Source organism: Desmodus rotundus, chromosome 1 (genome assembly GCF_022682495.2).
Source record: "Desmodus rotundus isolate HL8 chromosome 1, HLdesRot8A.1, whole genome shotgun sequence".
In the NCBI taxonomy this organism is placed as follows: domain Eukaryota; kingdom Metazoa; phylum Chordata; class Mammalia; order Chiroptera; family Phyllostomidae; genus Desmodus; species Desmodus rotundus.
Genome location: NC_071387.1, coordinates 184,689,912 through 184,714,969, shown reverse-complemented (window position 1 = coordinate 184,714,969; position 25,058 = coordinate 184,689,912). Strand labels below are relative to the sequence as shown.

Sequence of the window (25,058 nt, the reverse complement as noted above, 5' to 3'; positions counted from 1 at the left end):
CCAACTAGTAAACAAGTAAACCCTAGGGCCCTGAGTACTAATTTATCAGGAAGTGAGCTGGTCCCTGGAGACGAGCAGAGCATCTGAATATTCGGCAGTCAGTGGATGAAGACCTTTCCCAGAGGTCAGAGTGCATTCCTCACCCCCTCAGGTGACGGACGGTAGTCTACAGCCCAGTCCGTCCTGCTTGCTCCTGTGCCATTGCAATATCCTGAAGTGCGGGCTCTAAACGGAAGGGGGCGGGGCGGGGGCGGTTCTTGGGTTGAATGGAAGTCATCATCCTAACTCACTCACAGGTTTAAAAAGTAAGCAGAATTGGCAGTGGGTTTAGTTTTCTACCTACTTGACTTGGCTCCTCTTTTTCTGTTAATTCCTGAAAGGGATTCAGGGCACAGTGTGGTCTGAGGAGAGACCACAGAGCCAGGCAGCAGCTGAATGTAGATCGGGAGACCCCTGAGGGGGACAGCTCAGGGGACAGCCCCGGGGGACAGCGTGGCACGTCTAGCTGGCTGATGGGGGGGGGGCTGGCCATCAGCTCAGCAGATCCCTCCCTGCCGTGGGTTTGGAGGGTGGGTTAAGAACATAATTACTGGTGAATCCAGCAACAGAGAAATCCAGGCGCTCTTGTTGGCCGCTCCAGGCACTCGGCGTTCGCCTAAGCTGTGTTTAGTCCTCCCAGGACTTTTGACGTTTGCTCCCTCAGAGGGACCTCACTGAAAGTCCTCGAGAGCCAACTAAACCCGGCATCTCTCCTCTTTTATTGCTGGATCCTCCACAGACCCACCCTAGCGGTAGCTGGTCCCACTTGAGGCCAGCCACCTGGGCTTCCAGAGGGAGGAGTAGAGCCAGACCAGGTAAGTTTTTGGTGTCTGTGATTTGATTTAACATCGGTATGTACTTCTTCGTAATAAGAATTCTATTAGCACTTGTCTTGTCAGATTTTTTCCAACTTACACAACCATTTTTCTTTTTAAAGCTGTACTACATGTCCTCTAGAAAGTACGTCCTTTGTACGCTCACCCACAGGCCCCTCCTCCCCAAATCATCCCACTGTAGGACAGGATTCTCGACCCTCAGGACAGCCGGCCAGCTCTGCTTTCACCGTGTCGGTAACAGTGCTCTGGTGCTTTAGCACCTGTCTGGTCAGCACTGGCACTTTAATTCAACTGGAATACGAAAGGAAGACGGTGAAGCAAGTGTGTTCGGAGACAAAGAGGTGTTGCTTACGGAAATGAAATAACATTTAGAATTTCTAATACATATATGATAGTTACACGGGCTGTGCGGGAAAACAGGGTTTCTCTGTGTAAGGAGCTGACTGAAAAAACAGGCACTTCCTAGGCAGAGCCTGGGCGCCTCTCCAGATACCACCAGCACTGCCTGATCGAGCATGTTTAGAGCTGGGCCACCCGGAGCCAACGTCTTCCAAAAGCATAGCTTTGGACCTAACCAGCAGGCAGGCTTTTTCTGTTCTTTTTCCAGCCTCTTCGACACTGCCGCATGGTAAAACACACACACACACAATTGTTTTTTTAATTTTAAGGCTTAGCCCTTACCTGTACAGACAAACTACATTCTTCCTAAGAGGTATCTTTTCTGGAACATTTAGCAACATAAAGGAAGAAGTCCATTTTCTTGCCCTGCACAGTTTTCTGGGAGTGAGGTGGGCATGGGTTCACATGCTTTGGCACTGGGACTACCTTTTCTCTCTGGGGTGCCCTCAAATCTCGCCCCCTGGAACCGTATGGAGTTAGAACAGGAGTGAGGAAACTTAAGACAGATACCCTGTCATTCCTCAAAGATGCTCTAAGAAGCTCTAAATTCTAGTCTTTAAAGAAAAAGATTTCTTAAGTTATACTTTAAAAGACAAAGTAGCAACTTCTGCACTGTCCTTATACAGGCAATTAATTCAGTACTTACCACAACTAAATGTGATTGTGTCCATGGAGGCTGTATTCTAAGCACAGTGCTTGGTTTCACTAAGCTCCCCACTGTTCTGCAAACTAAATTGTTCCCATTTTATAGATGGACAATAAGGCTTAGAGAAGCTACTCATTCAAACTGAGATGTGAGCCCAGAGCCATTTGTCCCCAAAGCCAGTCCTCAGCTGCTTGGTTACATGGCTTCTCTCTGTGCTGCAGAATGAGGGGGATTTTCCAAACCACGCAGGTGCCCAGCCCACCCACGCACTGTCAGGAAGGGTGGCCTGGGTTTCTCTCATCACAGACTGCGACACTCTATATTGTGTGAATAGGGGCACTCCCCCTGGCCCAGAATGACCTCTATATATTAAATCCATAAGGTGCAAGATAAGTAATTAGAACACTTACCTGTATTTACCTTTGTATTTATCTTTGCACCCAGGCAAGGAGGGAGAACACAGTAAGGCCAGAAGGGGAAGGAGCAGGGAAAAGCCACCAGGCACATGATGAAATCTTCCTGCATGTAGAGTACTAAGAACAGAGCAGCCTTCAGGAAATGGGCCTGGAGGGAAGATGCCCAGGCCTTGCCAGAGCAGGTGGTAGCTTTCGTTATACATTCCGAGTGTCTATGGGACTCACCGTTTACGCATAAGCCGTACTCACCCGTCCTACACATTCGGTACTGGGTGTCAGCCCTCTCTGCCTAAATAATCGGGTGAGTGAAGTGTTCACATCCAGAGCAGCAATAGTCAAATGTCTGTGGGTAGAATGTCATCTAGAGAAAACCGTTTTTAGAAAAGAAGAGCATCCTCCCCTACGAAGACCGGGAGCCCCACTCATCTCTGGAACAGTCTCAGAACAGCCTGGACTAAGGTCTGTCCTAAAGCCACAGCCCCCTTGGGTCATCAGGGCCGAGTGAGGGAGCAGAGACAGCTCCCTGGCCCAGAACAACTGAGGTCCATTCCTCTTGTTCCAAGACCAGTTTGAACACGAGCTCAAATGCTCTCCCTTAGAAGAGTATCTTTGCTAAGCTCTTTAAAAAAACATAAACTCCATACACCAAATCTAGAAGGAATTGGGGTCCAGATTATTTTCTCTTGGATTTACAGTGCAAAGCACTTGAGTTGTGTTTTATTTACCTTAAGTTAGACTCACTGGACAATCGTATATTATTTAGGGAAAGGGAGACATACTCGTCCTGTCTGCGGGGGACGTCTGCGCTCAGTGTTCCTCTGCATGGCCGAGCTGGCCAAAACTTTGCCAGCCTGAGAGCAACAAGGACCAGCAGTGCCATCTTGTGGGGAAGCTCTCAGCTTCTGAAACCAGCCGAAGAAGAGGCACAACCTTGACTGTCTAACTGAGAAGAATGACATTGCAAAGAAATGTCTGGACACAGTCAAGTGCGATGTTCCCCTCTGGTCACCAGCCACGCTAATTATTATTTTGGTGTCTGGAAAATTAATAACCCAAATAAATGAACAGCAAACCAGAAAGCTAGCTCAAGAACTAAAATGGCTAGAAAGGATTTTTCATGTATTTACTAGAAAATGTATGTAAAATCACCCCAGGTGGGAATATATTTTTTCATGAATTCTGTGAAAATACAAAGCCACAGGTGTAGGGCAAAGTCAAAAAATCAGTAGCAGAATCTGTTTTTAAGCTGCCATCCTAAAGGCAGCTTATCTCTAAGAGCCCTACTCTGTCCTCACACAGGGAGGGTCAGCAAGAGGATGGCTTTTCCCAGAGGTGCATCACGCCAGCTGGGCCGCACCCAAGTCAGCGGCCCCACCACTGCAGGAGAAGTCTGCCCTGAGACCTCACTGGCTTCGTGCTGACAACAGCAAGTTAAGCCGCATGCCTTCCTTTTGTGCACTGTGCCCTAGCCTTGGGTCCCTCTTCCTGTTACATGTGTGTGCACATGAGTGTGCACATGTATACATGGATCTCAGCTTAATGTCACCTTTCCAGGATCTGTATTGACCCCCCTCTACATACTAGTCTCCCCAAGTATATTTTAGCAAAGCACCCTGCTCATTTCTTTCCTGGCACCGATCCCCATCTAAAATTTTACACATCAGCACCCGACTCCTATGCTGGCGTGAGCTGCTGAGGATGGTGGCTGTGCTGCTCCTTCCTCTCTCCCTGGCTATGGGAGGGGCTCGGTCAGCACTGGCAAGCCCTGTGGGTGATGTTGTAGCTCCTCTGGGCACAAGGAAGCCCTTCACCAGCAGCCCATCAGCAGGGCTGGATTTGGGGAACCAGCATGCCCCTCTACCCCCTTGTGGCTGTGCACAGACACCCTGAAGGCTGTGAGGCCCAGGAGCAGCCCGGTGCCCCTAGTGAGCAGGCTGCAGGTTCAGTGGGGAGCTTCTGTCACTGGGCATCGGAAAGTCAGGCGCCTTCTCACCCATATGTGAGCTGCCCGTTGGAAAATGAAGTAGAGACTCTGACAGCTCTCTGGGCCTGTGTGTGAGAGAGCTGCTCTCTGACTCATGGGCAACTTGGACTTTTAGGGAGATTTTTAGGGGAAAATCCCTTTATGAGCACTCACATGCCTTCTTACCAGAAGCGGAGTGGGTGTTACTTGACGACCAGCTCCCAGGCCCTATTTTCTGGATGACTCAGTGCTACCAATGACCACGTGGGAGGGGGGACGGACTAGCCAAGGTCAGACTGCTCAGAGCTGGGCAGGCAACACCTCACTTCTGCCCTTTGACGGTCCAGGTCATGAAGTCTAGGACACTCAAAAGTGTCAAGTACTGTGACCTCAGTCATTTTTCCCTTGATTACGTGTTGGGCTGGTAGTATTTTAGATATACTGAGTTGAATAAAATCTATTGACATATATTTCAGTAACTGCTGTTTTGGAGTTTCAGTTTTAAAAATATGAATTCCTTTTCTCAACTTTGAGGACTTCCACTGAAAGATGAGATCGTCACCCTGGTCCTGGGGGCGTGTGCATTCCCCGGGGTCACATGTTCACGAGCATTTACTGTCATTTCCATGCTGCCTGGCTGGAATGCCGGTAAGGCATAAACACCATTTGTCAAGGAAACATAAATAACAGGAAATTTTTGTGCAGGACAGATGACCCTGGTGAGACTCTGACGTGGTCTTTAACAGGTGAATGCTGGAAACCTACGTGCGTCAGTCACTCGGGGCTGCTTACGCCAGGTGTGACACAGCTGCAGTTTCTGCTGACATACAGGAAGTGTTACGCAGGTTCTGCCTCACTTGCAGTTCCTTTCACTTTAAATAAGTGTGGTTTTTAAAAACTGGAGAGGCCTAAGGATATGGGGCAGGCAGGAGTGATACTTCCCACTGTCTCTTTCCTGAGAGAAAGTAATGTTGCATCTTCAAAACAACAGCTGTCAGAATGATTTTCATCAGATTAAATAAATCCTCAAAACCGTGATCACAGTTTCCAGAATCTTGGAAATGTAGGTTATGCTTTGCATGGAACCCTAATGGAATTTAAAATACACATGTTTTTGCAAACACAGCTTCACAAGCAGACTCTTCACCAGGTTTTCTCATTTGTGAATTTTGGTTTAAGCTCGAGAAGGTTAGAAAGAGTTTTTACTATATAAATGGAATAAAGAAACATTGACCAGTTTGAGATGCTATTCACTGTGGATGGAAAAAGGAAGTGACGCAGGGCCCATTGGCGACGCCCCATGGAAACCTGCCCTGCAGCTCACACCCACCAGGGCAAGGGATGTGTGAAAACCGTATCCATCAGATGTCACACAAGAGACCAGCCTCCTGGCGTCTTCTCACAGGTGCTGCCCTACGTCCTTACCAGCGACTACGGCCTTTTCAGTTTTAGAAAAGAGAAGACAACTTTGGACAGTCTGTGGGGGGACAGTCTGTGTCATAATGACCTTGAAGGAATGATCAATACGGATTGATATTCATTGTTTCTTGATGCAAAGAAGCATATTCTTAAAATTATTCACCAAATCTAGAGTGAGATCGGCGCTCCTCGAGTTCCACAATGCCACTCAAGGATGACAAGAAGAAGAAAGATGCTGGGAAGTCTGCCAAGAAAGACAAAGACCCAGTGAACAAATCCAGGGGTAAGGCCAAAAAGAAGAAGTGGTCCAAAGGCAAAGTTCAGGACAAGCTCAATAGCCTGGTCTTGTTTGACACAGCAACACATGATAAACTCTGTAAGGAAGTTCCCAACTACAAGCGTGTAACCCCAGCTGTTGTCTCAGCGACTGAAGGTCCACGGTTCCTTGGCCAGGGCAGCCCTTCAGGGGCTCCTTAGTAAAGGACTTGTTAAACTAGTTTCAAAGCACAGAGCTCAAGTAATTTACTCCAGAAACACCAAAGGTGGGGATGCCCCAGCTGTGAAGATGCATGAACAACAGGTCCCACCAGCTGTACATTTTGAAAAATAAAAGTTTACTAAACCAGTAAAAAAAAAATTATTTGCCAACTCTAAACCACAGTGAGATACCACTGCACACGCACTAGACAGTAACAAGTGTTGGTGAGGATGTGAGCACCTGGAACCCTGTGCATTGCTGGCGGGAATCTGAAACGGCGGGACGTCTGTGGGAATCAGTATGGCGGCTCCTCAGTAAACACAGAGTCAACACGCAGCCCAGCAAGTCCACTTCCGAGTGCCCACACGGACGAACTGAAGACAGGGTCTCAAACAGAATGGGGTGCACCCGTGTTCACAGCATCATGAGTCACCATAGTCCAAAAGGCGGAAACAACTCAAATATCCATCAGCAGGTGAGTGGATAAACAAAATGTGCGCTAGCCACACAATGCTAGACAACTCAGCCTTTAAAATGCAAGGACATTCTGGCACGTGCTACCACATGGGTGAACCTTGAAGACATTGTGCTCGGTGAAACAAGCCAGACTCAAGAGGAAAACCTACCTGAGGTACGAGGCTTTGAACTGTCAGGACAGATAGTAGAACAGCATTACTAGGGCTTAGGGGAAGAGAGAATGGGGAGTTCCATCTATTAGATAGGGTTCCTGTTGAGGTGATGAAAACCCCTGGAAAGGGATCGTGGTGGTTGATGGTTGCACAACAGTGTGCATGTACTTAACGACACTGAATTGTACAGTTAAAAATGGCTTAAAAGGCACATTTTTTAAAAGTGTTCATTCGTTGCTGATCTAGCTGGGGCTTTGAAGCAAACTTGGACTCTGGAGGAGGGTTGCTTACCAGAACTGACACAGTCTGGAGTCTCCCCTCCAGCCCAGGCAGGACTGGGCAGGTGCAGCACAATTCTTTGATGTTTTAAAAAGAGAACAAACAAAAAAAGTGCTCTCTTGCGGCAAGAGCCTCTTCTCCACCACACTGGATCCATGGGGTTTCTTCCTTCGCTCTGAGCCCAGTGGGCGTTCCTCAGGTACTCTGTTCCTTGATGAGCAGAATCCAAAACGCCCTCAAAACTCAACAGCTTAAGTACTGAGGGGTCAGAGTGTGGACGGCTCGGTAAGAATGGGGTTAGTGAGGAGAATCATCTTCATGGGCCATGTGGACCCTTAGGTCTGCCCCCCCAGCCTCTGGCTCCCCTTTGGGAATGAGCTACAACCTGGGGTGGGGGGGGTGCCTCCTTTAGCCCCAGAGTCCAGGGTGTCCGTAGCTGTTTAGCAGTCATGCCATGGCACTCTCCTTGAGGAGCTTGTTGGAGGAAAGATGCTAAAATGGGTGCCGGGAAAATAAAAAATGCACCCGCCACTGGGCATCAGACAGCAAAAGTGAGGCTGCAGCTTCCGCCTGCACTTTCTGATGTCCAGGCCAGAGCAGGGTCCCTATGACTTCTCATCGTAACCATCCACACGTGCATCTCCCAAGACACACTCAAGTCAAGGCCCAGAACCCCCGAGTCGTGTTGAACGTAACCAACACCCAGGGCCAGAGTGCGGAGGGTCCCCTCCGAGGCCAGGGAGGCCATCAAGTGGAAGGGTGGGACCCCATGCCAGGGCCCAAGGTCTGGAGACCCTTCCTCCATGCACACAGAGGGGAACAGGTGCAGGAAACAGGCCACTGGGGTGGCCGCTGCAGGCTGTCGTTCTGCCTGTGATGGAGCCACCTCCTCGGAGCATTGTCTGCTGATTCAGTTACAATATTTCTATAGTTCTATTCGGTGCATAAATGTGTGTGTGTTATATACATAGTAATATAGAAATGATTTTAACTTTTTTTTGCTTGTCTGCTTTTCAGCAATACATTGAATATATATGTGTGTGTGTGTGTGTGTAGAGAGACAAAAAGGATTATATATGTACACACACATATATATGTATATATATATAATATGTGTGTGTGTGTGTATAAAATGACCAAGCTTCCTCAGCTGCCCTCTGGGGCTCACTGGGCAGAGGAGCTAATCTCCTTGATTGTGTATCTCTCTCTTCTGACTAGAGTCACTCCCCATGGGTGACTTTCTCATAGGTTCTTGCTGGCTGCTGGGGAGCATCTCTGTTTCTGCCTTCAGAGCCTTGACTCAGGTCACAACCCAATCAAAAGAGTGGAGACGGTGGCAGCAGTCACGCACTGCACTCGTGGTACCTGCAGATGGCCGGGCCCTCCTGGAAGGTGATGCTACAAAATTAGTTACCAGAACAAACCATCCCCATTTCAGGCTCCGCCTAGATTTTTAAAGGAACATTCAATAGTTAAGAAACTTCTGTGCTGCCATTTCCATATCTCTTTCTAAAAAAGTGAGAATCCAGAGCACGGTTTCCGAGCCTTGCACGCAGACCCCTCTGCCGTGAATACTGGGCGGGCCTCCCCGGAGGGGGGCGGGGGAGTGAGCAGTCACCGCAGATGTGTTGGGACTCACACAGGTCCACACATACTATGGAGGGGCTTACACTCGAGCTGAGCTTACTCATCTCTGCCTGGCTATTGATCCTGCGGCCAATTCACATCTGTGATAAAAGGGAAAAAATCCAGGCCAGTTAACCACACAACAAAGGCTAACTAAGTAAAGCCACAGTCGTGTGGGGACATTTCGGTACTTCTTAGTAAGAATTGAAGTTTCTTAATCTCTTGGAGTAACAGAAATTACTTGGGGGAATTTTGGGTGTTTATGCTAAACTCTTTGGGATTTAAACAGTGAACTTTCTGAACATGGGGACTTTGGCCTGAAGCAACACAAAGCTAAGGCAAGGGGTTTCCTTCAAAGGACCCAGCAGCAGAGTTGGTGGGAGGCAAGCCGGGCAGCCCACGGATGGATTCCGCTGTCTGCCCAGCAAGACCGGCCTGGAGCAAATCTGTCCACCTCCTTGAGCTGCCCCCTCACACTCTCCCCACTGGGCTCGCCGCATAGTCACCTATCACTCCCAGGTCTCTGTCCCTGCTCAAGCCATTTTGGAGGTGCATGCACCTGTGTACTACCTGGAACTGTGTTCTGATATGTTAAAACCGTGACACATGCAGCCATTTGAAAATGCATAGAAGAGCATACAATAACGTGCCCATCTGCTCACTGTGTCCTAAGTAGAGAAAGCAGATTACTAAACAATATGACCCTTTTTGTAAGAAAAGCAAAAGATAATAAGAACACAAGAGTGTCTACCTATCCATAGAAAGACTGGAAGGATAGCCAATGTGTTAACAGTGATTATCTCCAGGTGGTAGAATTACCAGTGAGTCTAACATGTCTTAGTCTGTCTGCTTCTCAACGATAAACGTGTGTTACTTCGGTCCCATAATCCATCCGCTCAGTTTTGGTGACAGTGGGTAAGCTCAGTATGGAAAAAGACATTAAAAATGACAATAGCTTTTCAGAAGGACCTTACATTTCTACCACTTGGGGTCCCTTAGGGGCCAGGAGCTTTGCATTGGCTCTGAATCTCACCCACTAGAAGCTGCTGGAAGCCACGGCCTCCATAAGGACTGTGGAAGGGGACCCTCAGCCTACAGGACAGGGAGCTTCTTAGTCTCCGAGTTCATCCAGTGTGACTTTGTTCTCCTGCTGCAACAGGCAATTGTGTCAATAATCTCCTGAAACCAAAACCCCTGGGCTTGCCCATAGTTACACACCAAGGATGAACCAAAGAACAAGAATAAAAAGAAAGTGTTTTCCGGAAGCTCACCTGCTGTTTGCTACAATCTGTTGCCTGAGCTCACCTGGGAGAAGGACTCCGCAGGTGTCCTGAGCCCAGGTGGTGGTTGTGACGAAAAAATAGAGGGAGAGGTTTGCTTCCCTCCCTCCTCAGCCACTGCTTATTTCCCCCCTAAAACTAGCCTCATCCGCCTTCCTGTCCCCTGCCATGGTCTGGTCCCCTTTTGTGAGTTGTTCTGCTAAATCGCCGTTTCCCTTCTTGTCTTGCAGTCCGCCTAAACCCACCGTGTTCATCTCCGGCGTGATCGCCCGGGTAAGCGCCTTCTTCAAACCTGGCCTCAGCATGAGCTCTTTCAGTTCCGTCTGTCTTTGTTACACGCCGTTCTTCTGTCGGGGTCCAGTGGTGCTTGGTCATCTCCGGCCCATGGAGCGCACAGTGAGGAATTACGAACAGTGCTGACGTGGAGCTCACAGCGGGAGTGGGTGTAGCTGCCTCTCCCCCTCCCTCACCTGTCTCCCTTCCCTTCAGTCACAGCTACCCCCGGCCAACTGCTGCTGGGAGACCAGTGAGCTGAGAATGCTTTTACAGTTCTAAATGGTTGAAAAAATCGAAATAAGAATTCTGTGTAGTGGCATGTGAAAATTATATGCAATTCGGGTTTCCGTGTCCATGGATAAAGTTTTCGTGGCACACAGCTGCACCCATCATACATGCATTGTCCATGGCTGAGCCGAATAGTTGAGGCAGGAAATATGACTCAAAAACCGTAAAATATTTACTATCCGACATGTTACAGAAAAGGTTCGCCAACCCCAGGACTACACTCAAGGCTTTTAGTCACACCCTTGACGTTCCGAGAGTGCCCTCTTTGGGTGGACCCAGCAATTTGTAACCTTGGGCCTCCCGCCAGCTCGCTAACTCCCATTTTGAGGAGGACGCGCTCACAGTTCTGTGGCTCACAGCGCATCTGGGCACTTAGCGTATGATGTATAAAGAAAATCCATCGCCAGGGACAGCTCACCACAGCCATCCAGAGACTCTGGGACAGACAAGTGACACACCCAGTACATGGGAGAAAATTAAATGCAGGCACCAATTCAAGGGCAAACATGGTCCATTGTCTGAGCCAGAGCAGCCATGGCTCCACCTGTCCCGGCCGCACAGGCACTGTTGGCAGGAGAGGGCGATTCCTCCCTGAAAACAGCCGGGCACCTTCTCCAAGATTCGGCAGATCCGCCAAGAGTCAGGAGCTACCGCACACTTTTCAGCCCTGCCCTGTGTGTTTCCTTCTTCACTTGCGGTTGTGGTGGCAAATCTGCATTGAAGACCATAGATTCGGTTCTGTCCAGCCCCCAGTTCAAAAGATTACAAGAACAGTTGTAGCAGAAGCAAGACATCCAAACACAGTTCCCGGTGAGAGACAGCAAGCATTCTCACATTCTGGGCGCTACGTGGGCCTCAGTGCCCCTTCAGCTCGCCCGTGAGTCTCAGGACCCCCATGGCCCAGGAGGCAGGCTTCTGCCTGCCACAGGTTCCCATTCCGTCACCCGTGCTGCAGGGACACGGTGGGCAGGGGGTTGGGGCTTTGCTCCTGCACGAACCAGCTATTTGGTGTTGATGAGCTCCTGCATTCGTTCTCCGTCTCCGTCTCCTACAGGGCGACAAAGACTTCCCCCCGGCGGCCGCCCAGGTGGCTCACCAGAAGCCCCACGCCTCCATAGACAAGCACATGTCCCCGAGAACCCAGCACATCCAGCAGCCCCGCAAGTGACCGGCAAGGACCCAGCGCCCTCTGCAGCCGTGCCTGTTCCCCACCACGTGGTATTTCCCCGGCAAGGAGAACTGCATCTTCAAAACACGGCTCCACTGGGAAGTCTAGGGCAAAGCCAAGTGCCCTTCCTTTGCCTCACATTTCTGTGTCAAAAACTAGAAATAGACCCCAAAGCTTGTTTCCAGGGAGTCCTGGCTGGTGTCTGAGGACCACAGTGCCATTAACAGAACTTGCCGGGTCCTGAGCAAAATGAAGTTGTTCAGAGTTTAGCTTTAGTTCTATTTCAGCAATTGACTAAAATTCCTGCCTGTGGTCTCAAAAACAAGAGGGCACGAATTTGGGGGGATCGCGTTGGGATTAAGGGGAAAAGCTCAATCATTTCATGGTTTCAGTACTAGGACAATTCAGTCTTAACACCTAAGACAGCATAAGAAACGCAGGTGTTAATTATGGGGGTGGGGTTCAAAAGACAAAGCTGGGAAGACTGAAACAGCAACCCTGAATGTCACTCCCTGTGTGACAAGGGATCCTTGTGCAGGGCAGCGCCAGGCAGTCCCAGGAGAACCAAAGAAAAGCTCGAATCATTGAAATGGCTCATTTATCCCACAAGTCATCTTGCCGAAAAATTAGAATGTAGGTAGTTTGCGCAAAGGTAGTACTTCTAGGGTGAGACCTCAGTGTGGATCCCGCACTGCCTCTTCATCAGGACAAGGTTCGCCAGAGAAACGAGGCAAACCTGCACTTTCCAGTGTGCGCCTCCAGAGCTGATTTGAGTTCTGGAAGTGATCACTGACCAGGTGGGGGAACAGACGTATAGCTAATTCTGGAACACTACAGCAAGAGCATAGAATGCACAGAAAGAGAATCAAATGCATAGAGAACCAGACATAAACCTGCCCTTTGTCTCTAAAGGGGGAAATAGCAATAGTGCATCCATTTGAGCCAGAAAAGCCTGTCTGTCAGTCAGTCCACCTGCCCAGAATTCCTTTTGCCCAAGTGCACATTTACCTGGGCCCACGTTCACCGGGCACGTCAGAGGGCCCTGCTTTCTGCACGCGTTTTCTGCCTGGAGCCGCCCTAGACTGCTCTCTGGCTCACAGCTGTGGAGTGCCCTGCTTTTCTGAAAAGCCAAAGGGCTCCTTTACTCAGATGTTCAAAACTGCCAGAGCAGATGCTTCTGGAGAGGGTGTGGCCCAGCTGCCCCACTCACCTAGAGTGGCATTTGCTACAGGCCAGCAGTGTGCGGTGAGCAGCTTGTACACCAGCCTCTCTGATACCATTATCAAATCCACAGCTGCCAGCTGGTAAAAGTGATGCAGATCTAGTCAGACACACGCCCCCCCTTGAGAATGCACTTGGCATTCTAAAGGCAATGTTTCATTTCCTACCCCTTTGACTTGCAGAAGCTGGAGTCTAACCTTAAAGGTATTGCATCATCGCATCTGGTGTTTCTTCATCTCTGAGATGTTGGCATACACGGAGGCTGGCTTTGGAATTGCAAATTCTGTGGACAGCAGTGTTGTGAGGCACACCAAGCAAAGAGCTCCCCCCTCCCCTGCCACCTCCTAGAGCCGCGTCTCAGAAGGGATGCTGAGAGCAGGCAGCGCAAGGTCAGGCCTGTTAGACCGTTGCACCCTACAGAAATTCAGACACATCGTTGGTACTTACTGGTTTTGCAGCCAGGACTGCCCTGCTGTCTCCCAGGGTGTGTATTTCATGTACTTTTAGCTGCATGTGGCACGCATCTGGTGCTCCAGATCTTTGAAAGCAAAATGTTTTCCTGAATGAGTTTATCAATTGTTAACTTCAGGAATAATACTGATTATAATAAAGCCCCTGCGTTTCTTCTCATGGTTTGATTTTCCTTATATTTCAGGGATTTTTCTTTTACATTTTACTGGGGTTGATAGATGGTTTCTATAGAAATAAGAACATTCATGCATGATGAGTATTTTCACAAATTGTTTCCCAGACACAAAGTCGAAGTTGGACATGTGGCACCTCGAGTCTAATCACCCACTTTCAAATGTCCTAAAATGGAAAAGCTTAAGGCAGTTGATTAAAACGTCTTACTTGGGCCTAGCAGCTGGCCCTGTGCTGGTTGTCCTTTGGGAACAGACTTAGGAAGGAATTATGAGCAGGAATCCCGGGGGTGGCTGTGAGCAGCTTTTGACAAACAAGACATCTGCCTTTGTGCAGCAGTCTCCTGTAACCTGTATGAGTAGGATACAAAAATAATCACAGCTATTCAGCCTCACGATCCAGAATCAGGTCACAGATTTGCACCGGGGCGGGGGGGGAGGGGGGGGGGTGGTGGCGGCTCCTGGTGTTTTCTCACCCAGTGAGGACCTGGGGTGTGTTCCGACCTGGAATGCTGACTCACATGCACACAAACACACACCCAAGCAGAACAAAACTGCTGCCTGTCCTCAGTCCAGGTTCTTTCGCAAGCTAGGTGTAGATGTGTGTGAGCCTGTGTGTGAGTTGGGGAGCAAAACTTCAGGGTATAACAGGCCCCCAACTTGAGCAAGAACCAGCCAGCTGTAGAAACGCCACACCTAGGCACCTTGAGAGAGGGCAGGGCTGCGGGGAGGGTCTGGGGTGGGGGTGGGGGAGGGAGACAGTGCCAGCCCCAGCAGGTTTTTAATTGATAAATTATTTTTGAAACATCTGCCGCCTGCCTTGGTGGTCTGGGGTGCTGTTCCGCTGTTCTGCAGCGTTTTCTAACTTCCCAGCTGCCGTGCTGCTTAAATGCTCCTTCTTACAAATGCAGAGTAAACCTTTTTCCCCAAGACTTGGCATCCTGCTGGCCTTTGCAGTATAAAAACAACAACGACGATGACAACAAAAGGTGTTGCATAACCCTCCCAGGAGGCAGCTACAGCCTTGTGCTCCTGAAAGACAGGGGGGGTCGTGGGTGGTGATGGTTAACCAGGACACATTTCCTCCACAGTCGTATTAGCCAGGGTTCTCTGGAGAAACCACTGATGGGATGTGAGTAGTAGGTAGGTAGGTAGGTAGGTAGGTAGGTAGGTAATTAGTTCTAAGGCATTGGCTCACATGATTTTGGAAGCCAGCAGGCAAGTCCAAAATCTACAGGATGGGCCAGCAGGCCGGAGACCCAGAGAAGAGCCAGTGTTGCAGTTCAAGTCCAAAGGCATCTGCTGGCAGAATTTTCTTCTTACTCAGGAACTGGGGCAGGAAGAGGTCAGTCTTTGTTCTACTAAAGGCCATCAGCCGATTTGATGGGGTCCACCCACATTATAGAGCGCATCGTAGTTCACTCAAAGTCCATGGATTTAAATGTAAATGTCAACCAAAACACCCTCACAGAAACACTTAGAATAATATCCGGGCACCGTGGCCAAATTGACACATGACATGAGCCGTCATCACACGAGTTCACTGCAGCTCGTTTTCTTCGGGCCCTCGGGGCACCTGGAATCTGTTCTCCTCTGACCACATTGAAGCATCTGTACGTCTCACCACGTTTTGTCCGTTTAGCTTCCTCTTCCCTGAACTGACTTTCTAAAATTCGATTACGGGCACTTATAACAAGAAAATTAATTTTTTTTAATTGTTTTCATCCTCCCCTACAATCCTAGATATTATTATAAATTCAACTGCCATGCTTTCAAAAAAATCGAATTTGTCAACTGGAAAAGACCCAGCATGACATAATCTGGAGGGTTTGGAACTCTACCCAGAAGCCCTGAATGAGCTTTTTGATTACATTTCAGCATTGTCATTCTGTGCTGTCGAGGGTCACCTAAAAGATCCCAACAGTTTGTAGCACAAAGGCTCAGGTTTTGCCCCAGTTGCCAGAAACCCGCCTGTGTCGTTCTTTACGTAGAGATGGTTTGAGAATACGGAATGTGCTTAGAGTTCTAGTAACGATCTTCATTATCTCTAGGGCGGCGCCTTCCACCCGGGGGTGAGGTTGCCCCCAGAGAACATCCGGCAATGTCTGGAGACATCTTTAGTTGCCACAGCTGAGGACTGGGGACAGATGCTAGTGGGCAGCGTCTACTGAGCAGAGGTCAGGGACGCTGCTGAAAATCTTTAATCCACAGGACAGCCGCCACCACAAAGAATTATCCAGACCAAAATGTTGACAGTGTCAAGGCTCAGAAACCTTAATGGTCCTGTTCTAGAAGTCCATGACATACAATGATACACTATCCATTAAAGGCCAATTCATCTCATCCTGGAATCTTGGGGGGAAAAATAATATATGTGTTTCAGTGGCGAGGACACTGAAGAGGAAGCAGCAAAAGAAACTCAAGCTGTGTCTGCATTTCAGTCCCTGGAGCAGAAAATAGCAAATTGCTATGATGCAGATTTGCTCCTCGATACAATGGAAATTTTTAGACAGAGCAAGCCTTTTCCTTCAGGGAGGCGTGCGACAGTACCACAGCATCAGAGTTGCTTTCCCAGCCAGCGATACAAAGAAAAGCAGAGACACCTGTCCCTCAGTGGCCTCCCCAGCACACTCACTCGACAGGCACCACACACACACAGGTTTTTGTCTCAGCTACTTAACTGTTCTCAAAAGAAGGTCTAGAGGTCTCTGTGCACATGATTGCAGCCTGCTTTCCAAAATGGACCACGTGTGTCTCCAGCCGATTAACCTCAGGGTTATCTGTAGACAATCCTGTTTTAAGTATTATTTTGTAATTAGTTTTGGTTTGGTTTTTTGTTCTGTTTTTAATAGATCAGTTATTTCATTAGGTTTTTCAAAAGAAATTTAGAACTTCATTTTGTGAGGATAAAGCCCGTTTGCAAGAGCAAACACAGAGCGGAGGTAGCCCTGGAGCTGAGTAACAGCTTTGACTTTTGGCAGAATTTGCGAGTTCACGGTTTTCCGATCAACCTCGCCTCTCTCTGTAATCTCATATTTCTCCTTCTCGGTGTTGAAGATCTCTACCTCCTGACGTCTGGGCTTACGCAACTTCTGCTTCTTGAATTGAGCATCAGTGAGATGCTTGTAATTAGTTTTGTAAGTGAAGAACAAAGGAGAGAAATTGGTGTCTCTGCAGCTAAGCATGGGGTGAAGGGCAATGAAACTTTGTGCAGTTAAAGTTTTGGGGGCCAGAGAGTCAGCTCGCCTTGCGTCCTTGTCTCCTAGCACAGCCTCCCCACCCCCCAGCACCCCTCCACAAATCCTTGTTTTCATCACAGAAGGAGGAATAAAAGGCTAGCTGTGAACTCTTGAAGAATGTGGTCATTTCTTAGACCCCTGGCACTTCCCCATCACCCCCACTACCTAGATTGTAGACTTGGGACACTAACATCCTTTCTATCCCTCGGACACTGAAGATGTTTAATGCAGCTTTTAGCTGCAACATGTACAACTAGGTGACATCATATGGCACAAAAAATAATAATAATACATTTTACAGCATGAGATGAAACAAAAGTTTGGGAAAGATGTGCTTTATCATAAAATTGCCTTCAGTGCCAATGATGCCTCTGCCTCAGTACGCCAGTTGGCTAGAAACTTTCAGGTTCAGTCACTTCTGAAAAGCACTATTTCAGGGTGCTGCTGCTGACTGGGGAAGCCGTGTGACTACAGAAGTCAGTGTAAATGAGCCCCACTTTCAGTAGGCTCAGACTCACCCTAATTCTGGTCACCGAAACTAAAGAGTATGAGATGTCGTATCATAGCAGAACCAAAAAGCAAACTGGAAGCCAGAGCACTGTGGGTGAGCGTCTGTCCTCCCCCAGTGGGACCAGCGCGAGAAACCCACATCCTGACACATGCCACCTCTCAGACAAGTACGTGCAAAACTGGGCTTAAGAAGACAGATTTAGGAGTAGAAAGGCTCTCTGAACAAAAATAACAGTAACCGCCTTCCTCCCAAAAAAGCCTGCAAAAACAAACCCCAAGAAACAGAGTTTGGAGTAACCAGAGTCAGATTTACATAAAGACAAAAAGAAACCCCCTCAGATGACATGTAACGCCAAGTCACAGACACTTAACCACCCTAAGATGATGCTAAGCCCATCGTGACAATTAAAACAACTAATGAAATCCCTCATGTATTTATGTTTGGGTTGCACAGCTAAAGTTTTTTCATGCCTTGATACTAGAAAGTATCAATTTTTTTCAACTTAATAGGTTACATTATTTAACTACCCTTATAGAAGCTCTTGGCATGTCAAAATGATCCCCAAGGAAAGTTATCCTGGGAAACAACAAAACCAAAAGATCCTTACTCTGAGGTACAAAACTGTTTCAGTGTCTAAAGAGAGTTGTCATTGATTTGATAAGCAAGTATTTTCCTCAGGAACAATTAGATAACTTGAACATAAGACAGTGATAAAGGGGTGTTTATTAATTAATACTATGTTTAAACTATACAAACTTAGCCAGAGTTACACAATTTTTCATGAATTGCAAAAGCATCGAAGTAGACAGATTTCCCTCAGGAGTAGATTCTGGACCTAAGTCACCATCACCACCACCACCACTATCCTCAATCACCATCACCACCACCATCACTATCCTCAATCACCATCACCACCATCACTACCATCACCACCACCATCACTATCATCAATCACCACCACCATCATCACCACCATCACTACCACCATCACCACCACCATCACTGTCATCAATCACCACCACCACCATCACCACCACCATCATTTTCCTTCTCACATTTATTAAGCCATTACTATGTTCCAGTCACTCACAGCAATTCTACCTGGTAGACATTGTTATGGCTGTTATACAGATGAAGAAACAGGCTTAATGTGGTAAAATGACTTAATTTACATAGCCAGTAGGTGGCACTTCATTCTCATTTCCACACTCAGTTCATTCCCATCCAATTCCCACACCTACTCTGACCAACCAGGCCATCTCTGGTGTCCTCTGTCTTTTGAAGAGCTCAGATATTCTTCAACCTACATGTCTCTCATCAACCAGCAGAAGTTATCCCAGGTGGCAATAGGAACCCAGAGGTGAGGAAGAGAAGAGTCCTCAGGTTGCCAAACAATTAGATTCACAGACAGTTGGATCCTGCTTATGTAATGTAGCCAAAAAAACAAACAAACAAAACCAAAACCCTGACCACTGATGCTCAAGGGAGCTTCCCTGATTGCAGCGCTCCATAGACATTGTCACACATGGATGGCAGGGGGTAACACATCCTCAGGACAATGGGAGTTCCTCATTGGGAACTCTCCTAGACTCTGCCCCATGCATCTTTTCCTTTGGCTGATCTTAGTGTGGACCCTTCCCTGTAATGAATGAGTAAAGTAGCCTTCCATGAGTTCTGAGAGTCCTTTAAAAAATTATTGAACCTGGGTGTGGTTTTGGGAATCCACTCCCCCCAAACTTGAAGTTGGTGTCAGAAGTGAGGATAGTCTTGGGACCTGTGCCCTCATACTCACAGTTCAGCCAGCTCTGGGAGCCAGTTGTACCCATAATCTTCTTGGGAGACAGAGATAAGGACCCAGGCACCAAATGACAACCCAGGGCCACCTTGACCCCCAATTCGTTATGGAGCTGCCTGTGACCAAAGCCCTTTTCTCAGGGGAACAGATGCCCCCTGAGGATCAATAGGCCATTACTCTCTGTGCTTGGTCTAGAAAGAGACCCAAATAAGACCCCCTTGTGCACTCCTTAGTCAGGAAGGACGCAGGGAAAGAAACCATGGGCCATGGACTGGGCCCGGGAGCACGCCATGCGCATTTCTCACCCTGATTTCCTGAAACACCCTGTGTCCATGCCTTCTTAAGAAAGCAGCCTGATTTTTACGTGCTTATAGTAGAGAGAAGAGAAAAATCAAAATAACACTTTGTTGCTTCTATTCTTCAATTTCTCAAGGCAGCGCCACACTCCACCTTCCTAGGCTCTCACCCTGAGAGCGCCAGCATGGGCCAGGGGTCGGAACTACAGGGTTACTGTGCTGAGTGACACTTTCAGCATCACAGGCTGAGACTCGAGGCTCTCACTGCTTCAAGGAAGGTCCACTTTCCCTCTTAGCCTGCTTTTCTACGTTCTAAGTGTTTGATGTCCAGAGAGCAGGCTAGCAGCTACCGCCCACCTCACTAGCACCGCCCCCACCTGCCCCCCGCCACCCCCGCACTTAGAAGGGTCAGGGAACAGGCCTCTTAGTCAGGCTTCATACTCAACTCTGGGAAGAAATGATGGGCTTCTCCTAGGGGCCGTCCTTCTTCCTTCCCATCGTGGTTGGAAAGATCTTGATCCAGTCAGTCTGCGTGCTGCTCCTGGCCCCGAGGCCACCCTAGCAGCTAAGCCGTGCACAGACGACAGAGTCCATAAGCCGTGAGTGCAGTGCAGCCCTGGGCAAGGAGCAGGGCCACCTCTGCACCTGCTGCATGACCACGTGTGGGCCGAGGCAGGTCACCAGAACCGGGGCTCCCATGGGGCCTGGGGCTAACGGGCTCTGCCCGACTCTCCTGGGGGAAGACTTTTAAAGGAGGATATTAGAACTCAGAAGGCCTTTGAAACACGTCTGTCCTCATCCGCACTGCCAGCCATGTTGTGCTGATCTATCTCCCCCGAGGGTCACTGGGGTTCCTGAGGGGCATTCCCAGTCCCTTGGAGGGTATGGAGGCAAAGAAGAGCTGGAGAACCCCTGAGGACTGTCATTCAAGGTAGTGAGCACAGAGTCCATGCTCCCAGTGGCCCCCCAGTGCCTCTCTGGCCGAGACTGGCACCGAGCAGGGCATTCAACTTTCATCCACAGATTTATTCTTCAAGAAAATGAGTAACACTGCCAGGATCACAAAGAAAACATGCAGCAAAGCCCGGACTGGACACCGTCTGTTTGTCCCCAAAGACCTTCCCCCACGCAGCTTAGAATATGTGTATTGTCGTTTGGTTTAATTAAGCCAGGCAAGCATCTTCTTTCCCGTATGCTTTTCTGGGAGAACAGCCAGGCCGAGTCTAATAAAGCAGAGTACTTCCACATTTCTACCAAGCTGATTTAGCTGGTTTCCATTGTCATTTAATGGCCTCCTAGTCAAACACCTTCATCAACATGGCCTAGTCAGCAATGTCCCAAGAGGCATCTGGGAGCAGGACAGCCACCACTATCTCCTCAGCCAGCGAGAGCAGCTGATGGCAGCTCAGATTTCTGACTTCTAGGCAGACAGACTAAGGAGGTTGGTGGCAGCCCAGGTGTTCTTTGGACCTCCGCCAACTCCTGCTCGTCTCCAGGAACACAGCCCGGCCCCTGGGAATGACTTCTAGACATCTCAATTGTCCAGTGTGGGATGTTCAGCCACCCCCCATAACCCTAGGGCAAGAATCCCTCCCTTACCAATGAGGTAAGTAAGAGGCTATCAAAACAATGAAGGCAATCGGATTGCAGTAGATGGGGTGGTGGGGAGAAGAGCAGGGAGGAGGAAGTGTCATAAAAGCCGTTTTGGGCTTCAGCACCTGCATAGTGTTGGGGCCACGCACTCCATGGGGAAGCTGAAAAAGAAACAGTTAAGAAGGAAATCACGGGCCGCCTGGAAAACAGTATGGAGGTGCCTCAAAAAATGAAAAATAGAACTACTGTATGATCCAGCAATTCCACTTCTGGGTACTTAACCAAAGAAAATGAAAACACTAACTCAAAAAGGTTCATGCACTCCCATGCACATTGCAGCGTTATTTACAATTGCCAAGATCGGGAAACAATGGAAGTGTCCATCGATAGATGAATGGATAGAGAAGACGTGGTGTGTACATATACAATGAAATGTTACTCCACCATAGAAAGGAAATATTACCATTTGTAACATCGATGGATCTCAAGGGCATTATGCTAAGTGAAATAAGTCAGACAGAGAAAAGACAAGCCCAGTATGATCTACTGATATGTGGAATCTTAAAATTCCTAGATACAGAGAACAGATTTCTGGGTGATAGAGGTAGGGGGTGGATGGCGAGAGAAATGAGGTCAGAGGGTACAAAGTTCGAGTAATAAAATAATAAGTCATGGAGATACAATGTGCAGCATGGTGACTACAGCTAATAATACTGTCGTGTATATTTCAAAGTTACTAAGAGAGTAAATCTCAGAAGTTCTCATCACACAAAAAACTGTAACTCTGTGTGGTGATAGATGTTAAATGAACTTATTGGGGTGATCGTTTCACTATATATACAGCATCGAATCATGATTTTGTTCCCATGAAACCAGTATAATGTTTTATGTCAATTTTGAACAAAAGAGCTCTCTGGCACATGCTGGCTTTGCAGCACATACTCCACTCCCTGATGGAAATATGCACCACCTGCCTGATGGGAGCCTAGGCAGGGTCAGCAAGCTTTTTCTGCCAAGGGTCAGATAGCAACTATTTTAGGTTCTGTGGGCATACAGCCTCTGTCGCAACTACTGAACTGGGCCCTTGGAGAGCAGAAACCACCATAAACAATATGTCAATCAGTGAGCTCCAATATTACTATAGAAACAGGAAGTGTCTGGGTTCGAACTAGTGGGCTGCAGGCAACTGGCCTAGAGCTCATGGGCAGTCACGGCTGAATACCTAAATCGGTTCAACAACCTCTAGCTGGCATTTAAAGCCAGGGGCTACTGAGATGGCCCAGGCAAGGGTGCAAAAAGAAGAAAAAACTGCCTTCTAGCCTTCAGGGGTCAGGCAGAGGAGGGACTGGTAACGGCAGGGTGGCCAGCAGGTGGTAGAGTGCTGGAGAGTGAGCGTGAGGAAGAGGGCTATGGAAAATGTGGCCCAGCGCCCACTCGGAAAAGCCAGTGGGGAACGAGTTTCGGCCGGCAGGACCCACGCCCACGGACAGGTTCTCCCGTGGGGAATCAGGCCTGCATTGTACCCAGGCTGCTATGAGACTTGGTCTTGCTAAAACTCCCTCACCCTGGATTGAGGCAGCAAATGTTTACTGAGTATCTATCTTTAACTTCCTAAAATCTGAGCTAGACCTCCCAAGTATGGAGCATAACCAGTTTCAACCACTTCTCCCTTTACATTGCAAATGTCCTTCTTTGATGTATTTAGCAACATCCTCTCCTTTGTTGTCTGTAAAAGATAACCACCCAAAACAAACCTATGCATAGTAAATGAGGACCATCCTTGATGTAAGGTGCCTAGAAAAACAATAACAGCCTGTCCAGGCAGGGGTCCCCAGCTCCCTCTCTTGGGCTCTCTCTAGCCCTCTCGCCCTGTCACTTAGAGAGTGGCCACGCCTTCCCTTATGCCGTCCCTTTTTCTCCACAGGATTTCTGTAGTCCGTGTGTATTTGTCTATTGCCGCCCCAACACAGGATCCTGCGGGCCGGGATCCGCGTCAGAGGGCCCGGCGGGGTGCAGAGTTTAGGAAGCACGCACTCCTCAGCTCCCAGTGTTTCTGACTCAGCAGCCAGGGTGCTGTTGCAGGTTGAGTGTGTTCCTAAAGAGATATGTTGAAGTCCTAATCTAAGTCCCTCGTGAATGTGACTTCATTTGGAAATAGGTTCTTTGCACATGTAATTAAGACAAGTTCATACTGGGTTAGAGTGAGCACTAATTCTTATACAAAGAGAAAAGGTGGGCACAAACACACAGAGGGACGATGGCCCCATGGTGACGAAGGCAGACAGAGGCTGCCAAGAGCCAAGGGATGCTGGCAACCACCAGGAGCTGGGAGAGGTGAGGAAGGACCCTCCCTGGGGCCTTCAGAGGGAGCGTGGCTCTGCCCACGCCTGGATTCGGGCTTCTGGCCTCCAGAACCATGAGGGAGTACAAGTGTTTCCGTGGTTTGAAGCCATCCGAGTTTGAAGTGATTTGTTATAGCAATCACTGGAAACCAGCACAGGTGAGCCCTGAGCAGGTGTATTCCTGACGTTTTCCAGGTTGCTCAGGCAGGGGAAACACTGGCACCCTGAGAACCAGAGGTCTCTGTACCTGCAGAGGTTCATCTGTTGGCTTGAGGAGATTATGAAAGTTGCCACATTATCTCAAGGGCCTGAGTCCAGGACTTAAAATCAGAGTGTAGAATTAGAGAAACACAGGCTGGCGCTGGGGATGGGATGGGATGGGATGGTGGGCCCAGTGCCTGCACAGCAGTGGGAGGGAAAGAGGGAGGGTTGCTTTGCCACCCCCAACCTATTACCTCTCACCGCTCAAAGAGCATCATCACCCACTTCAACCAAGGGAGGAGGAGGAGAGGGGAGGCCCCTTCCTGTGGGGTTGGCCAGGAAGGAGGTCAAGTCTGCACCTTTCAACAAGCCCTCAGGACAGTTAGCAGATGAAAGTTGGTCCCTTCTGGGGTCAGCCCAGGGACAGGGGGTGAAAAGACAGTGGGAGGACTGCAGGCCCCAATCCAAGGGACTCCTTTGCCCAAGAGTGAGGACATTTTGCAACCTTTTGCACTGCCGGGTGACAACCTCCCCACCACAATCCAGGTCCCTTGAAACTTCCTGTTTCTGGTGACCCGGAGTGTGGCCCTACCCAGCTTCCCAGCTAGACTTGTGGTAGTAATAAAGCCCCTTTTCCACTAAGTTAATGAAAAGTTGAAATCATATCCTTACAGCTAACTGACTTCTTGATTTTCTTCTTTTTTAAGTGTTTTTGAAGTACCAAGAGAGACTTGAGTTCCAGTGTTCTATTTTATTATTTTATTTTATTTTATTTTAGCCAGGAAAACATCAGGGAGAGCAGTGATCCCTGAGACCTGTGATCTGGTGACTTTGCTGCAGGGACAGTGTGACCCTGGGCGGGATGGGATGCTGCAGGCAGCTGACAACTTACCTGAACAATTTGCACATCAGTGTGTGTTTTGTCAGCAGACTGGAGGTTGCCAGGCCACTTTCAGTGTCCCCACTGCTGGAAGCTAGCCCAATCACCATCAAGGGAGATAGCAGGAATGACCTGCCAGGAGCCAGTGACCGTGTGAAGAGCCGCAGTGAGGGGCAAGGGCTCCTGCAGAAGTCCTCAGGGTGACGTTCTTGGTCACATGATTGCCCAAGGGCAGACATTGTCTAGAGGCCCTCAGAGTGGAGGTGCCCCCAGGGCACAATTTAGGCCTCCCCCACCACACTCCTAGCTTCCATGGTAGGGAACTTGGAGTTTCAAGGTTGTGCAGTGTCAGTCAGGAAAATAAAGGAGACGGACCACCTTTGCCCTCCCCCACTCACTTTTCAGGTCCCAGTTCTCAGACATTTTGAACACGTCTATCCCTTGTATGTTACCTTCCTATTTACCAGCATTTCCACCCATCACATACACACATCCTTTGCTCTTTCACAAACAACAGGTACAAATAATCTCCAATAGCAATCTTGACCTGGAACAAAGTTTTATTTAAAATTTTACGTTTTATCTAGGACCTTCCTT

The 25,058-nt window shown here is 48.6% G+C and overlaps 1 protein-coding gene and 1 pseudogene across 1 annotated transcript in view; both read left to right on the top strand.

Moving 5' to 3' along the window:
- DAP (death associated protein) overlaps window positions 1–13,593 on the top strand; it is a 55,433-nt gene extending 41,840 nt beyond the window's left edge. Inside the window, exons 3-4 of the mRNA XM_024578609.4 lie at window positions 10,241–10,283; window positions 11,629–13,593. Coding sequence (XP_024434377.1) covers window positions 10,241–10,283; window positions 11,629–11,742 — 157 coding nt within the window. The 3' untranslated portion in view covers window positions 11,743–13,593. The remainder of the gene's footprint in view (window positions 1–10,240; window positions 10,284–11,628) is intronic.
- On the top strand, window positions 564–7,935 carry LOC123478479 (small ribosomal subunit protein eS25 pseudogene; annotated as a pseudogene).
- Window positions 13,594–25,058: the final 11,465 nt, after the last annotated feature.